At 36.6% G+C, this 17,659-nt stretch overlaps 1 protein-coding gene across 3 annotated transcripts; it reads left to right on the top strand.

The window, feature by feature from the left end:
• The first annotated feature begins 3,558 nt into the window (after nt 1-3,558).
• Nucleotides 3,559-17,429, top strand: slc45a1 (solute carrier family 45 member 1). 3 transcript variants are annotated; one of them, XM_084100180.1, is made up of 10 exons: nt 3,559-3,748; nt 4,341-4,774; nt 7,348-7,440; nt 7,585-7,809; nt 9,033-9,889; nt 9,966-10,119; nt 10,953-11,129; nt 11,226-11,431; nt 14,648-14,873; nt 17,011-17,429. In XM_084100180.1, exons 2-10 carry the CDS (start codon nt 4,351-4,353, stop codon nt 17,013-17,015), a joined length of 2,367 nt encoding a protein of 788 aa, XP_083956306.1. In that variant the 5' UTR covers nt 3,559-3,748; nt 4,341-4,350; the 3' UTR covers nt 17,016-17,429. The 3 variants fall into 3 exon arrangements, with proteins under 3 accessions (XP_083956306.1, XP_083956304.1, XP_083956305.1); XM_084100178.1 differs by lacking the exon at nt 17,011-17,429 and having other exon boundaries at nt 14,648-15,068; XM_084100179.1 differs by lacking the exons at nt 3,559-3,748; nt 17,011-17,429 and adding an exon at nt 4,081-4,203 and having other exon boundaries at nt 14,648-15,068.
• The last annotated feature ends 230 nt before the right edge of the window (nt 17,430-17,659 follow it).

The raw sequence follows: 17,659 nt of genomic DNA, 5'->3' as shown, positions 1-17,659 counted from the left end.
CAAATGTGAACATAAAAAAATATATTTAATGTCTCTCATTCACCGCTATAGACGTTTACCCAACTATGACGTCAATCTTGACATCTTGAAGGTCCATGTGGCTTTTAACCCCTTAAAGGCCCATCCACACCAACAATGATAACTATAAAGATAAATAAAGACAACTATAAAGATAACAATAGCATCCACACCAGCGGACCATATTCTGTTTATTCTAAGCGTGTCTGTCACTTTAAATGCTCGAGCTCCTAACAAGAAGATGGATTCTGATTGGCTGTCAATGTTTTTATCGTTCATCAGCTGGATAAAATAATTCTGAAAGTGATTCCAATGATATACGGTAGTTTCTCTGTGCCGTTATCGTTATAGCTGTGGTGTGAACTCAGCTATTCTTTAATATTGAGAAAGATTTTTAGAACTATATCTTTATTGTTATATTTATAGCTATTGTCCTTGGTGTGAACAGGCCTTAACTGTCACCCCTCTTTTTGAGAATAGATGTAAAAAAATGCACTATCCAAACTTAAATGGTTGTAATTCAAGAATGCTTTCCCAGTAAACAATTACCGTCTTTCAACGTTGAAATATGGTTGAAAATAAGTCGGTCCGCCTTGGACCGGTTTACGACGTGATTTCAACTAAGTAGCTTTGGCCGGACTGTTTGACTACATGTTTTCAACTGATCATCTAAGATAACACATGTATTCAACTGATAATCTAAGACAGGATAAGTCTGTTATACATGCTAAAATAATGGAGAAAAACAAACTACCAAACCATGTTCATTATTATCTCAAATAAATTTAACGATTATTAAATTTTAAAAATTAATTTACATTTTTACATATTCCATCAAGACGTGGAAGATCGACCTGTTTTCAATGTTGAAAAGTCGTAATTAGACGCTGAAGATTTACATCTATTCAACGTCTAATAGACTTTTTGCTAGCTGGGTTGGAATATTATGGAATGCTATTTTAGTTTAAATTTACTCTAAATTAAATGTACTGAACTAAATATTTTTTATTCTATATAAAATGTTTTACAAAATGTACGCTCTAAAATTACGATAAAATCAAAGCCATATGTCCAACCAAGTTGTGTTCCAAATTTGAAGTTGATTTCACAAAAATTTAAAGGGGTGGTTTATTATGATTTCACTTTTCTAACTTTAGTTAGTGTGTAATGTTGCTGTTTGAGCATAAACAACATCTGCAAAGTTACAATGCTCAAAGTTCAAAGCAAAGGGAGATATTTGCTTTTAAAGAAATCGCTTTATAAGGACTACAACAAACGGCTGGTAGAGACTACACAACATTCCTCCCGGGTTAGTGACATCACTAACCCTAAAATTTACATAAACCCCGCCCCCGGAACACGATTTATAGATTATCATGACAGAATATGCTAATCAATGACTAGAAAATAACTACACATAAGCTACATTAATTCATCAACTAACCATTCAGAGATCTCCTGTTGCTTCTACATGTTGTCACTTCTTTTGAGTCTCTCCATCATTATCTGACTTCGGTTTGAACATAAAAGGCTAAAAGTTTTAGAAATTTTCAGTGCATGTGTGTGTGAGGTAAAAGAACACAGCTCTTGAAGCTCCGCCCACTGTGCCGGGAGCAGCAGCTCATTTGCATTTAAAGGAACAGACACAAAACGGTGCGTTTTTGCTCACCCTCAAAAATTGACAATTTTAACATGCTATATAAAAATATCTGTGGGGTATGTTGAGCTAAAACTTCACATACACACTCTGGGGACATCAAAGACTTATTTTACATCTTGTGAAAAGGGCAATATACCACCCCTTTAAGTTCCTATGGATTTAGTTTAGGCACTGTACCAAAAATAGTCACCGGGTATCACCCACATTCCAGTGAATTTGTTAATGCATTCTCTTATAATAAATTAATACATTTCTGTCCAAATATCACTTCTATACAAAATATGGAACCTTGAGACTCAGACCTTTCAGATGATATGTGTTTTGTCAAGATTAGAAAAGGTTTTGATTATAAAGTAGTTAAAATTAATTTTGTAATATGAAACCTGACACCGTGGATGAGCCCACTAAAAGAATTTAGAGTATTGTTTCCATGGTAACATAACATCCAATTTCAAAATGGCTTACACAGGATGAATTTTGAGTTTGTAAGCTTTCGAATGATACCTAATACATGATGATTACTAATATATGTGATATGAAAAAGGCAATAAATAAAAAAAGCGCCAGTGGGACGGTAACAGTTAAAGGGATAGTTCACCCCAAAATGAAAATTCTGTCATTCTGAAAATTGACTCACCCTCAAGTTGTTCCAAACCTGTATGAATTTCTTTCCTCTGCTGAACACACAAGAAGACATTTTAAACAATATGTGTGACCAAACAGTTGACGGCACCCATTAAATTCCATAGTATAGAAAAAAATACTATGGAAGTCAATGGGGCCCATCAACTGTTTGAGTACTGACATTCTTTAAAATATCTTCTTTTGTGGGGGAGAGCGGGGCACAAAGTAACGCTTTTTTACTTTCTCAGTTTGTGTAAATCTACTTATGGTTCAGAGTATTTATTTTTTCCCACATAAATTTCCCACGTCTAGTACAATTATGTGGTTTTGTTTTATTAATACAGTATATACTTTTTTCTTGATATACCCCCAAAGAATGGAAGTGAAATGTGACAACATGCCCCATAGGTGGGGTACATTGTAACGTGAGGGGCACATTGTAACATGACCATATGACAGCTTAAAATGTTATCTGATCTAATAAAAAAAATATACTAGACAAACTAAAATATTTTCTAAATAAAATACAATTATTAACTTTTTCATATAAAATAATGGCATTTTTTAATAATTAAATTTAAACTCATTTTTGAGTTTTGACTATGAACACAGGAAAACAGCTATACAACATAGTTCAAAACAAATAAATAATTAGTAATTTTTGAACATTGACTCTCAGTCTTTATTCACCTTTTTCTCATGTTTTCTCAATAGAATTAATAAAAGTATAGAATATAATAGCATATTTCTAATAGGGGCACATTGTAACGCAGTGTGACAACATGCCCCACCTGCACAACTGGGATTTAAACCCGGCTAGTGTCTTCTGCTAGTTAGCGAAGCATTAAAGAACTATCTCAACTGTTAAAAAACATATTGGAGATTAAAATAATATCAGATTTGTCTAATTTTAAATAAACACAAAAAACAGAGATGAAAAATTAACTTAAGAAATTTACTTTTGCTATGGTTTAATAAATGTCTATGGATATGTCTTTTTTTGGCGGCAACTAGTAAATACACCAAGTTTCGTCATGCTAGCATGTGTGGAAGTATTTAAAACAAGTGTGTTACAACTAACCCCGCGTTACGTTGTGCCCCGCGCTCCCCTGCTCAGCAACTTGAAACAACTTGAAGGTCATTTTTGGGTGAAGTCCCTTTAAGAGTTTGAAGTGTTTTAGACAGGTGTCAGTTTTCAGTTGATGCTGATGCTGCAGATTTGCGCGGGAGGGGCGATGCCGTGACGTCACGGGGGAGAGCCGAGCCTCAGCCGAGGAGAGATGAGAGAACAGGGGAAGACCGGAGGAGCACGATAAAAGCAGAGAAATGACTGCGCCAGAAAGGACGAAAGAGGAAGAAACGTTAAACAGCCGCGTCAACATGATTTGCCGTTCCGTCTGCTGTTTGCAAACCACCAGTAATGCATGAAGAGCATCCCGGATAAAGGTAATATTTCCATGTGCACGCCTCTCACAAAGAACAAACGAGTGGAGGAGTCGATTGTATAATCTTTACCTTGAAATCAAATGATTGAGGTGATTAATAGTGCACCACTGAAGTGCAGCTGCTTTGCTCTCCAAGCATCCTCTTTGTCATCCATTATTAGCCTATTAAACATTTCTATTAGTCGAGGATCTTGCTCTTTTTAGTCACGCCTGGTGCGTTTCTCAGAAGGCTGCCGTTATGCGTTTTGCTTCCTCAGCTATGAAGAGAGACCACATGTGCACTGCGCATCTTCACACTCTGGATCTGCGCATTGGTTGCAGTGCGTCGTGTGCACGAGGGAAGTGTCATCTATATCACTGACCACCTTGAAGCAATGGCGCTTCATTCATCACAATACTTTTCTGCTGATTTGATGCACGAACCCCCTGTTGTGATGCTTTCCGGCATGGCTTTATGTAATTGTGCTGTTTATCTTGTCCTACCTCAATGTCACCATGACCTAAGAGCGCTCTGTGCATCTGAGAGCGGTGATGGATTGCTTTTCCATGTCTTTTGAAATTTGCATCAACGCTTCTATTTTTCCCTCTTGCAGTTTGAGCAGAATGTCATCTCCTGGAATGGGCACCTCGAGCGACCCCCTGTTGTCCAGTCCTGTGGGGGGGAAGTTTGGGACTGCCCAGGATGGCTCATGGAGACCCACTCTGTCCAAGACGTCCAGCTTCCCGGCGTCCACCACACGGCACCTCAGTCACAGAGCCAATAACTTCCAGAGGCACCCGAAGCGCCGGAAACTGATCAGACCGTCTCCTCCTCCGCCGCCGAACACCCCGTGTCCCCTGGAACAGCTCGACCTCAGCGAACTGCCTCCGAGACGCACTTTCCCCGAGCTTCTCTTCAATGGATCCATCTTGTTTGGTATCGAGTTCAGCTACGCGATGGAAACGGCGTATGTTACTCCTGTGCTACTTCAGATGGGGCTGCCCGACCAGTTCTACAGTCTTGTGTGGTTCATCAGTCCAATCTTAGGTAAGTAGGTATTAAAGCCCCCCTGAAATCATCAAAATGTACGTTTTTTAGCTTTTAGTATGAATATGTTAGCCTTAAAGCTACACTGTGTAGGATTTACTCCCATCTAGCGGTGAAATTGTTTATGACTACCAACTGAATAATACTTTCTAGCCCCTTCCATTCTGAGAGCATTTTAACTCCTACGGTGGCCGTATTATTTCAAATCTGCCGGCAGTCGCGAGTAATCTCCCCCTCTCATTCGTCACGGTGCCACTGAGTGTCAAAACGCGAAAGGCGAAGCTTGAATTTCCAGGTATGTCCCTCTTTGGCTAATATTTTTTCAAGATGGATGCGCAACATGGCTGCCGCCATTCGAGCGACTCGCTCGTATGTATTTTAAACGGCAGATTCTACGCTTACGAGAATACTTGATTAGTTGGTTGAAGTGATTACACATTAATGAGAACGTATAATTTTGAAAGAACAAAGTGTTTTTTGCTAAAAATCAACTTAAAATATTACACAGTGTAGCTTTAATGTTATGAATATCTGGTTTGTTCCAAAACAATAACAAAATTCGCATTTAGGAGATATAAGCATTCAAAACTTACAGTCTCTCACTTCCGCTAAAATGGATCACGGATTTGTATGACATCATCGCGGACTTCAGCTTCTGTCCAATCAAATGCTCTCTAGAATCTAAAGCTCCGCCCCCTATGCTGTAAATACCACCTGGCCAAAGCGACCGTTCGGTTGCTCAAACTCTCGAGTTTTATTCCGTTTTCCAACTGTACGTTGGTTAAGAATGAAATGGAATTTATTCAAACCTCTACTATTGAATCCAACGTATCATCAGCGCTCGGATTCGCTTCCATGGTGCTGTCAAGAGGTAAACGAAACGCTATTGGCTATTTGAAAAGGGGGAGGAGCCATTCAGTATGTCCCGCCTTAGCTTCCTGTTTCAGGGTAAATTACGTCAACGCATCGTACAAAGCTGTGCGCTCCAAGGCTCTTTAGTGGGCCTTTAAAGGATGAATTCAAACAAATGATTCTGCTGCGGAATATAAAAGGAGGCATTTTTGAATGTCCTCGTAGACTTTCGACTGTAAAGCTTAAAAAATAAGGCAAATGATAAATGTTCCTGTAGATTAAACAGTAGATCATGCTGCGAACAACACCAGGGTCATGGGTTCCATTCCCACAAATTTATAAATTAGTCACTGGTTAAAAAAAGCATCTGCTAAATGCATAAATGTACATAAAAGTAGTATATGAAATTCAAATATTCATATTCAAAGGCCTCTGAAGCCATGTAATATCTTTGTATAAAAAAAAAACAGACAGAAATGTAAGGCCATTTGCATAAACAGCCACTGTGTTTAAAACGAGTCGAGGGGTAATCAGCCTCGGATCCAATCTACTTTTATTTATGTGCAATCTTAAATAAAAAATTAAACGACTAACTTCTAACTTTAAATCTATTCTTATGCAAGCAGTCTCAGATGATCATTGAGGTTCTTTCAAATACTGGATCAGTCAGATTTGTGAATTAATCATTCATAGAGAATATTCTACTACTTCGTTCACAAATCAGACTCAGAAATCTATACTTTTCTCCTGAACGTACACAAGCTAGAGCAGATGCCAAGTTTGTGGGTCTGTTCCTCGCACAAAGCGATTATATGCCTTTAGAAGAACACATGGATTACTTTGTGAAAGCATTCACTTTCATTATATTGAAAAGAATGAGCTGGATATCCTGAAAAGGAACATATATATTTAACATGCAACATAGGCCTATTTTTTTAGCCACTTCTATTGCAGTTGCAGCCACCATTTAGTATTATCTGTATATTATTATAGTATTTATTAATAGTTTAAATTGTCTTTTATTTTTATGTGTAGTTTTTTCTGATGTGCTTTTGTCATTTTTATAAAAAAAAAATTTAATAATTGTATTAGCTTTAATTTATTTTTATTTTAGTTTTTTTAGTTTATTTAAAAAATAATTTCAGCTTCAGTAAATATTTATTTCAGTTAGTATGCCAATGCATATTTTTATTTTTACTATATCATAGTATTTTTTCAACAAAAATAAAAGATTAAGTTTAAGTTTTTCATTTAATATTTATATTGCAACATATATATTTAACATGCAACATATTTTTTATTTTATTTTTTGCTGCTTCTATGTTGCAATTGCAGCCAACATTTAGTATTATTGATCTATAATTATAGTATTTATTAATATTTTTATTTTTATATTTTCATTTTTCAAATGTTCCTAATTTTATTATGAGCTTTTGTCCTTTTTTTTTTTTTTAAATTGCATTTAGCTTTATTTTAAATCTTTGTCATTTTAATACTTCAACTTATATTTTTATTTCAGCTTCAGTAAATATTTATTTCAGTTGGTTTGCCAAGGCAACATTTCTTTTCCGTTTTTCATATGTTTATATTGCAACATAAATATTTAGCATATACATTTTTATGACTGAGGTGCCTTTGAGCAAGACACCTAACCTCCAGCTCTTATTAACTGGCCTCTGTTACATATACCATTTTTTTTTATTGTCTTTTATGATTTTCAGGATTCCTTCTGCAACCAATTCTTGGAGCATGGAGTGACCGATGTACGTCTCGCTTTGGCCGCAGGAGACCTTTTATTTTTGCCCTGGCAATAGGTAAGCAGTAATGAATTTAGCTATTGCAAACTTCACTATTTGCTCAAATCAAGCATCTATTTCTATCTTTTTTTACAGTTTTTCAGTGAACTTGCATTCTTATTTAGAGAAGTTGGTCGTAATGTTCTGTGGTTGTGTTTGCAGGGGCTCTGCTGGGTCTGACACTGGTGCTGAATGGACGGGACATTGGCTCAGCGCTGGCGGACACAACCCTGGATCACAAGTGGGGCATCGTGCTGACGGTGTGTGGTGTGGTTCTGATGGACTTCAGCGCGGACTCAGCTGACAACCCCAGTCATGCGTACATGATGGATGTGTGTAGCCCAGAGGACCAAGACCGAGGCCTAAATATACATGCTCTTCTGGCAGGTTAGAGGAAAACTTTGAGATTAATTATGGCGACTTATTCATTTAAAGCATTTTTTTCTCTTTTTCTCAAACCAATATAATTAGCCATATTTATATACTACTATTGTATTTATTAATATTTTGAATTGGCTTTTATTTTCATATTTACATTTTTATTTATATATTTATATTTTAATTTTAGTTTAAGTCTTAGTAATTGTGTTATGTGCTTTTGTCATTTTTAACAAAGTTGTATATGCCCTGAGGCCTTTTTTATTATTATTTATTTAGGCTAATTTGACTATGTTTTCATTTACCTGTAAAAGTATAGTTCTCCCAGGTTCATTTAACACATTGTCCCATAATTTAAATAATTTCCTTGAAAATCTGTACTATTTATATATTAATATAGTGTTTATTAATATTGTGAATTAGCTTTTATGTTCAGTTTAATTGTAGTTTTATTTTTAGTAACTTTGATGTGTTTTTGTCATTTTATTAGTTTTTTAAATACTTCTATTTAGCTTTAATTTATTTTTATAGCAATTTTAGTTTTAGTCATTTTAGTACTTCAACCATAACTTATTTACTTCAGTTGGTTAATTTTACCATGTTTTCAGTTACTTATAAAAATATAGTTCTCATTAACACATTTTAATTGACCATATTTAAATCAATTCCTTGAAAAGAAGTGTTATTTTAGTATAATTTACACAGGATATAGTATTTAGTATTGTGAATTACCTTTTATTTTTATATTTTTAATTTTAGTTTAAGTCGTCATTTTATTATTTGCATTTTGTATATTTTATGTGTATTTTATTTAGTTTTAGTTTTATTTAGTTTAGTTTATTTAACACTTATTTCAGTTAGTTGTGAGTTTTTCATCTAACATTTATATTTTTTTGGTTACACTTTATTTTAAGGTGTCATTGTTACAGTGTAATAATATGTTTAAGTACTGAGTAATATTAATTAACAACATTTACTTACTATAGGGTTAGGGTAGGATTAGGTTGAGGGTTAGTTGCATGTAATAATTTACTGTTATTACTATGATAAGTACATGTACTGTAGAATAAAGTGGTACCTTTTATTTTATTTTAGCTTTATTTACATTACACAAAATGATATGCACAGTTTTAGTTTTATTTAACAATAACAGCACTGAATCACATAACTATTGCATCTATCATTTCACTTCTATTCTTTCATTCAACTATTGCATCTTTCATTTACCTCAGGCCTTGGAGGCGGCTTTGGTTACATTGTGGGTGGCATTAACTGGGACAAGACTGAGTTCGGAAGGTCAATAGGTGGCCAGCTCCGGGTCATATACCTGTTCACCAGCATCACCCTCGCCGCCACCACGGCCATGACCCTCACAAGTATCCCTGAGCGAACTCTCCCCAAATCCCAGCCTCAAACCAGAAGCGGCCAAAACCTGAAGAGCCCCAACCTCCCTCTTCCGCCCTCCCCCCCGCCTCCTCCTGGAGCTGCTGTCGAGCAGGACGAAGAGGACGAAGAAGAAGCCCTATATAACAGCCAGTTCTCCAATTACCGCTACCAGGATCCACTGGGTCGCTCGAACAGCGCTAACGCACGCCTCTACGCAGGCCTCACCAGCCCCATCTCCCCTCTCAGTCCTCTGACCCCCAAATACGGCAGCTTCATCAGTCGGGACAACTCGCTCACAGGCATTAATGAGTTCGCTTCCTCCTTAGGCACCTCCTACATAGACCGAGTATTGATTGAATGCTACACGGGACAGCAGACTCCTCAGCCATTAGAGCCAGAGCCACCGGGAGAAACGCCTCCTCCTCAAGGGCAGAGTGAGACACCGGGTGCAAATGAGGTTTCACAGCAAAACACACACTCGCAGCCTAACGGAGAGTTGCAGGCGAGTGAAGCCTTGCAAGCGAATGAGCAAAATCAAGCCATTGAACCCGCGGAGCCTAATGAGGCGTCGGGGTCACAGAGAGGCAGTTCCTCAGGGATACTGAAGCGTCCTCAGAGTCTGGCCTTAGTAGAGGACCCGATCGTGACTCAAAGCGGTGGCTTGGACAACGGTCGTAGACGCACGGTCACTTTCAGTCAACAGGTCAGTGGTTTGACTATGCATATTGCATGTATGCAACTTGGCATTGAACTTTAGCATGCTTTTATCTTTTCCCAAGGTGGCGAATATACTGCTGAATGGCATGCGCTATGACAGTGACCTCAGTGGCAGCCATGAAGGAGCAGACTCTGAGATGTCAATCCTGCTGCTCTGTACCGCCATCTGCAGGATGCCTCCGTGTTTACGAAGCCTGTGCACCAACCATTTCCTGGGTACTATAGGTTTTCAATCTTATTAGCCATATACAAAATGTCTGAGGCTCATATTTTATATGCATTTTTATATATATATATATATATATAATTAGCACTGACATTAAGATTTTGATAACAGACTAAAGTGTTAGCACAGACAGCTGATTAAATATTGGATTTTTTTGCACTGATTTGGGAGGGAAATCTGCTGAATATAGCTTTGTAATTGTTAATTAAAAACTATTAAAGTAATTTTTGATGTACAATAAAAGTTAATTGAAATAAAGCTGAAGTGAAATTTAAATATATGATGAAAAACCTTGCAATTAGATTTAAAAAAAAAAATACTAAAAAAAAGAAAGGAAAAAAAAGGCAACTAACTGGGAAAAAAAAACAAGTTTAAGTTAAAGTACTAAACCTACTAAACCTAAAACTGAAATAAAAATGAATTAAAGTTAAATAGAAATATTGAAACAAAAAACTAATAAATAAAAAGACTAATAACAAATTAATAAATTCAAATAAATGTAAATATAAAGTATATCTTTTTATTTAATATAAAAAAAAAAAAAAAATATATATATATATATATATATATATAATACAAAATTATCAATAAATACTATTAGAGCGGATAAATAATGCTAAAATAACACTGATTTTAGGGAATGGATTTAAATATGGTAAGATGTATTAAATGGATCTGGGAGTGCTATACATTTATAGGTAATCATTTTAAAAACACAAAGGCCCCAGGACTTTGTGAATGATAAGTGTGAGTGTTTTTAAAAGTGGTTATGTGCAACTATTTCATCATCCATCATCAACTTGGACTGAAACATGATCCTCAGGTTGGCTGTCGTTTGAGGGGATGCTGCTCTTCTACACTGACTTCATGGGGGAGGTTGTGTTTGGCGGAGACCCAAAGGCTCACCACGATTCAGAGGAGTACAAGCGCTACAACTCTGGCGTCACCATGGGCTGCTGGGGGATGTGCATCTATGCATTCAGTGCTGCTTTTTATTCAGGTTGGTGAAAGTGAGAGTGATTCTGTACAACTTGACCATGCACAAAGACTAGTGTGTATTAGCATCCCTTTCTTTTTTCCTCTTTTCCTCTCGCAGCCATTCTGGAGAAGCTGGAGGAGCGCTTCTCATTGCGTTCGCTGTATTTCTTTGCCTATCTGGCCTTTGGTTTGGGCACAGGACTGGCCACTCTCTCCACGAACCTGTACGTGCTGCTGTCTCTCTGCGTCACCTACGGAGTGCTCTTCTCTTCTCTCTGTACGCTGCCTTACTCTCTGCTCTGTGAATATTACCAGAGCCCGCAGGTGAGAGGAAGTTCATCTGCGACACAGAAACACACTTTAAAGCAACACTATGTAACATTTTTTACCTTAAAATAATGTTTCCAAAATCGTTTCAGTGGTAACAGGGTGAAAGGCACTTATGCCTCCGCTTTGCGGTCCTTTATCTGCTATAACCGCACTATGAAAGATTGCCAGATCGGGTCGTGTTTCTGTAGTTCTAATGAGACAGAAGAAAACTACAAATTTGACTAGCTTTACGGCAAGCGTTACAATAGTCATTATTTAGTTTTTCTTCGTTTCTGATGTGGCAATACATCATACTTTCATAAAAACATGCAACATACTCTACCTTGTCTGTGGACATCGTTCAGCCGGTGCTGGATAAACAGTGGTTGTGCGTGCGACAGTAGGCTAAATGATTTATGACAGCGGTAATGGACAATTCCGCTTCCAACCTGTAGGGGGACCGCAGAGGAAAAGTTCCTTAGTGTTGCTTTAATTAGATGTTTAAAAAAAACACACAAAGGCCTGGGGCCAGTAGCATAAACATAGCCGCTAAGTTAAAACTGTGTCTTAAGAACTAGTCTGACCAACTAGAAATTAGTTTGGGCTAATCAGTCTTTTCAGTTTCAAATTAGACCAAGGTGACACTTTATTTTAAGGTGATGTAGTTATACGTTACTACATGTACTTACCATAGTAATAACAGTAAATTATTCAAAATCACAAGTAACTAACACTAAACCAAACCCTGACTATAACCCTAACTCTATAGTAAGTACATGTAGTTAATTAATATTACTCTGTTCAGTTACATTTACACGTTTATTTGAATTTATATAGCTGTATATAAAAAAAAAATTATGTGTGTTTTTGCCTTTAAGTAGATGGTAAATAATGTTGAGATTATCAATTTCACTTTTGCACAACAAATAAATAGAAATTTTGGTATGTTGCAAATTTGCGACAACGGGCATTTAGGGTAATATTTTTTACAAAATGGTAAAATTAATAAAACACATTTTCCCATCTCAGGTATGTAGATTTTATTCATGGCACAAAGTTGTTAGAACTTATAAACTTTAATTGACAAATTAATGAATCTTGACAACAGCAAGAAACAAAACACTCTCCTACTCCCTAACATTGACAGTAGTTTTTATACATTCCATGTTACACTCTGTTTAACTCTTTCCTTGTTTCTCCAGTGCATACATTATATATTCTTATAGTGTTATATCCTAACATGCTATTTTTTGTGAAAAAAAAAAAAAAATTTTTTTTGGCTGAAACCATCTAAATACAGCATTATTATAATATGTAGCCATTAGCCCAATCCAGCCGTTATGGACCAATGTCGCAAATTTGCTACAAACAGAAATCTACAAAGTACGTAAAAAATATTCGTCACATGAAGTCTATATGAATAACATAGCTATAGAAGCAATCAATAAGCTGGTACATATTTTTATCTTAGCACAACTTAACTCATTTTGGGCAATTTCTCCACATCTGCGCCCTTGATATGCGGATTTTGCAAACCAAAATATTAGCTTCGGTGAACCGGAAGTAGTTCCCACTCCGACCGCTCCTACGAGAAACCAGTGCGTGCAAAATGTTCCTAGGTATGTATCGAATGTGCACAAACAGGCATTGGGGGAAAACACACGCTATCTCGCCTGCAGTCTGAATGGAAGGGGTTTGTTGCAAATTCGCGACAGTGGGCGTTAAGGGGTTAAGGTGTCATTGTTACAGCGTAATTATATATTTAAGTACTGAGTAATATTAAGCAACTACATGTACTTACTATAGGGTTAGGGTAGGATTAGGATTTGGTTGAGGGTTAATTATGCATAATTTACTGTTATTACTATGGTAAGTACATGTAACATATGTAACAAGGACACTGTAAAATAAAGTGTAACCAAACGTTGAAGAACCAGTCTTGAAGACAAAATTATGACTAACTTGTAAGACTAGTCTAAGAAGTTTATGCAACTGGTTTCACAGTTCAGTTTCACAGACTGGTTTTAGATTAAGCCAGGATTAGGTTTTAGTTAAATTAGGACATTAAGTAGCTTTTATAAACGTGCATTAAAAAAAAAACATTACTGGTGTACATCATGAGACAAAACAATGGCAGTGACAAATTTTAAGATATAACAGTGCAAGTTGCCTTCAGTTGAAACAGCTCAAACATGCATTTAAGTCTGGGACTAGACTTAAGCCTCGTCTGTGCAACCAAAATTATGTTTATGGGAATGCATTTGCAAGTCTATGGTGAACGCTATCAGTATAAAATTGAAATACACATTATTTTGAAAGTATAGCATCAAGTTTCAACATTATGAGACTAGTGACAAAATTGCTGTCTGTGCAAAATCTGTCCTTTCACAACTAAAGTGAACAGTAACTTTTAGACAATACGCACAAGGATACCAAATAGCGATATAATAGGGAAAATAGGGATATAACTCAACTATTTACAATAATATTTTGGCAACATATGACATTAAAAATGTTATACATCTTTACAGCTCAAACAGCACACATAAGAAATACCATAAGAGCCTTATCAGTATAAACATTAAAATACACACGATTTCAAAAGTGTTGCATCAAGATGACGCATTATTTGTGTTAACATGAGACTAGTGACCACATTGCTTACTAACCATGTTTGTGCAAAACAATATAGAATCGTTACATTTATAGTGGACATGTAACTTTTTACGCACAAGGATTCTAAATACTAGGGATATAACATAACTATTTGTAATAATATGTTTGCAACACATAAAACAAAGATTTGATACAACTTTACAGCTCATGGGAGAGTTATTGTAAGTGCTTTAACACACATTTCTGCTTTTAAACCCTCTGTAATCTTTCGCCCTATAGACTCCATTGTAAGTACAATACAGAAGATGCTTTTCTTCTTTGTTTTCACTAATCGAGGGTTAAAGTTTGAGGTTTGAGGGCAGTGGTAAGCGTTTTCAACCCAAGCCGACAAACATGTTATTAACTTGCACGGATTCATTGTGCACTACAAGACTAGTAAAATGCGCTAACAAAGTAAATAGGGTCAATTTTGATTTCATGACGACTTTAATGTCAGTTGTGATTGAGTTTACCTTGTATTAAACTTCTCAAAGTTGCAGTACTAAATGTTTTCATCTGTGTGAGTGCAGACAGTGTGACTTCAGTTGTGATCGATCTCACGTGTTGTTCTCGCAGTTCTGCGGCTCATCCGAGGACGGGACCAGGCGAGGTATGGGGGTGGACATCTCCCTGCTCAGCTGCCAGTACTTCCTGGCTCAAATCCTGGTTTCCGTGGCGATGGGCCCTCTGACATCACTGGTGGGCGGGGCCCAGGGCGTGATGTACTTTTCGAGTCTGATGTCATTTGTGGGGTGCCTGTACTCCTCACTGTGTGTGGTGTACCATCTGCCAGCACCCGAGGGTGAGCCTCCCCAGAGTGAGACCCAGCCACTACTGGTGCACATTTAGATCCGCTCTCTCACACCGGGTCCAAAATTAACACTCCATCAGCACCACACGAGTTACCAGCTTTCTTGATTTGCAACATATCGTAAATCATGATGTAAGAACGCTCTTTGATATCCAAGAATCAAAGCAAAGAAATTCCAGCAGCTCCTCTAAATAAAAGATCAAGGGCTGTTGTGCATCTTCAAACGACTTTTAGGGTAAACGTGGAGAACTTACCATCAGATATTTATAGGAAGCCAAAGGGTTTTTTTTTTTGAAAAACCTACAAATTTCACCAAAACAAACAGAACCATGGTGTTTTTGTAACAATTTTCATATATGACACAAATATGTAAGGGATAATTTTTTTTTTTTTTTAAGTACAAAAAATATACATACATTAGGGTCCTTCAGTTTGAGACCACACTGAAGTTTTTTTTTTTTTTTTTACACATAAAAATAAAGAATAAGTATTATTGAATATTTCTAATTTCTAGGTGTAAATAAATTAGGTAATTGTATTACAGTAAATTATGCCATTTTCAAATTATTCTGAAAAACATGATCATCTGGTTTTGTTTCAAATCATATGGAAGCCCATTGCCGCCACATAAGAAAATAAAGTCATGCTCTGGTAAATCATAGTTATGATGAGATAAAAAATTTAAATGACATAAAATTGAAATTGAACATGAAATTATGTGATGAAAAGTCAAAATGATTGACTTGAAAAGTTGAAATTGACATAAACAGTCGAAATCATACCGACATACCGAACAAAAGTGTTGTGCACTTAAAAAGTCATAATTAAGATAAAAAAATTACAAAATTGCCAGTCGAAATTATGACATTATGATTAAAAATCGAAATTATGATTTAAAGTCGAAATTGTGACAAAGAGTAAAAATTATGACAAAAAGGGGAAAAAAATACATACTGAGTCGAAATTATGACTTAAAATAATCGAAATTACATATCACAATTTTGACTTTTTAAGTCATAATTTCGATTTAGTATGTCAAAATTGCGACTTTTGATCTCATTATTATGATTTACCAAAGCATGATTTTTTTTTTCTTATGTGGCGTAAATGGGCTTCCATAAAATAATCTAAAGTGCCGCTGTCATGCAAATAGACAAACCAAAGTTTACTGAGATAAATATTTCAAGTAAATATCACTCAAATTTAGCTAATTGTTTTAAATTAGAAAAGATTGTAAAAAATAATGCAGACTTTTGGACCCACTGTTGTATATACATTGTGCAGAAGTGGTCAACAGCCGTTGGCAAACATGGTAAAAAGTTAATTTTGGACCCCGTCGACACAAACGAACAGCTCAGACTCTGCGCTTGCTCACATTACGCCTCACGAACGCAGTGCTGGAGATGTGAGAGAGGGAAAAAGAGCGTTTTCGACTATGCATCTCACTCAGATCTCTTAACGCAAGCATGCTGCGACGGTGACTGCATGACGGCGAGCTTGAGTAGTGTGTGTATGAGAGAAAGTGTGTTTGTGAACATGTGATGCCTGACTACTTTCATCTGGCTTGTACATATATCAAATGTTTTTGTTTTTTTACTGTCGATTCCTCATAAAGGAGGAAGCCAAAGCTCTCTTTATATTGTTTTTGGTCAGCTAATTGTTAAAGCTCATTGCTTTTAATAAAAGTAAACCCCTCTCACATGTCCAAAGCAAATGTATCCTGTCCACATGAACTGTGAAGATGTTCGGTTTGTTTGCATGTAAAGCCGCATTGATGCCTTACTGTAGGCCTCTGTTTCGAACTGTACGACAGTAAAACAGAGAATGTGTGTGTCTATTGGTTATTGGTTTGCATATACTGTTTTTAAAGTGATTAAGCTTGAACACTAGCTACCTACTACACGCATCCTTACACAGTAGCAATATTCCTTTCGCATGTTTGCCATACTGTAACATGGCTCGTAGCTTGACACCGGTGGACGCTCCAATGACATATTTATAAGAAAAACATAAATTACGTATTTATGGTTCCCCCTACTGAGCCATGTCATGGAACGCACGCTCTCATGCCTGCTTTCCTGTGGTCTGGCGTGATCGTTGTAATGACCGTCGTTCTTGTCATTATCAGGCTGAGCGGACGTTGAGGCTGAGGCGTGAGTGATCGGAAACAGGCCCTGTGCGGAAGAACAAGACAAATGTATTGTTTGGTGACTACAACAAATCTGGACATCAAATCCGGACTCTCCACCAGAGCGCTCAGAGATGTGCGCCTGTATTGCCAAGCATCTTTTAATGTTTTGTCTGTTTTGCTTTGCAATACACGCGACACTTCATACTTTTAAAAAAAATAAAAACTCATGTTCACCAGGTAGCAAGCAAATCAAGAAGCGACGAATAAAGAACTGAACGAGATGACATTTTTTTGCCTAATCTACACAAGCATGTACAGATATGGTATCTTCCTTTAACGAAATGATGTAAATAAGTGGCAGTGTACAGGTAAATGCTCTGCGAATTAAACTGTCACAGGACGAAGGTTTTGTGCTGCAGATTGACTGGTGTAGTTTCTAGTAAAAACATGTTTAAGGCTTTAACCAGCAGGGGGCGCCGTATGATCAAACCAGCTCGAACCAATGAAAATCCTAGTAACTAGTCATTGTGTGAGGAGCTACTTTTAGATTTTACCAAGAGTATATTTCAGCAGCAAAGAGTCAATCCTCTTTCAAATACTTGGTGTATGTTCAATCTCGTTTTAAGCGGCTCGTAAAATGTTTTGC

This window comes from Abramis brama (genome assembly GCF_963993115.1).
Source record: "Abramis brama genome assembly, chromosome: 23".
Lineage (NCBI taxonomy): Eukaryota > Metazoa > Chordata > Actinopteri > Cypriniformes > Leuciscidae > Abramis > Abramis brama.
The sequence above is the reverse complement of the archived record's forward strand: the minus strand, read 5'-3'. Positions and strand labels throughout refer to the sequence as shown.

Coding starts and splice junctions, on each gene's coding strand:
- slc45a1 (XM_084100178.1), top strand. CDS start 4,351: ATGTCATCTCCTGGAATGGGCACCTCGAGCGACCCCCTGTTGTCCAGT. Junction 7,441..7,584: donor TATTTTTGCCCTGGCAATAG/GTAAGCAGTAAT, acceptor TTGTGTTTGCAG/GGGCTCTGCTGGGTCTGACA. Junction 10,120..10,952: donor GTGCACCAACCATTTCCTGG/GTACTATAGGTT, acceptor CATGATCCTCAG/GTTGGCTGTCGTTTGAGGGG.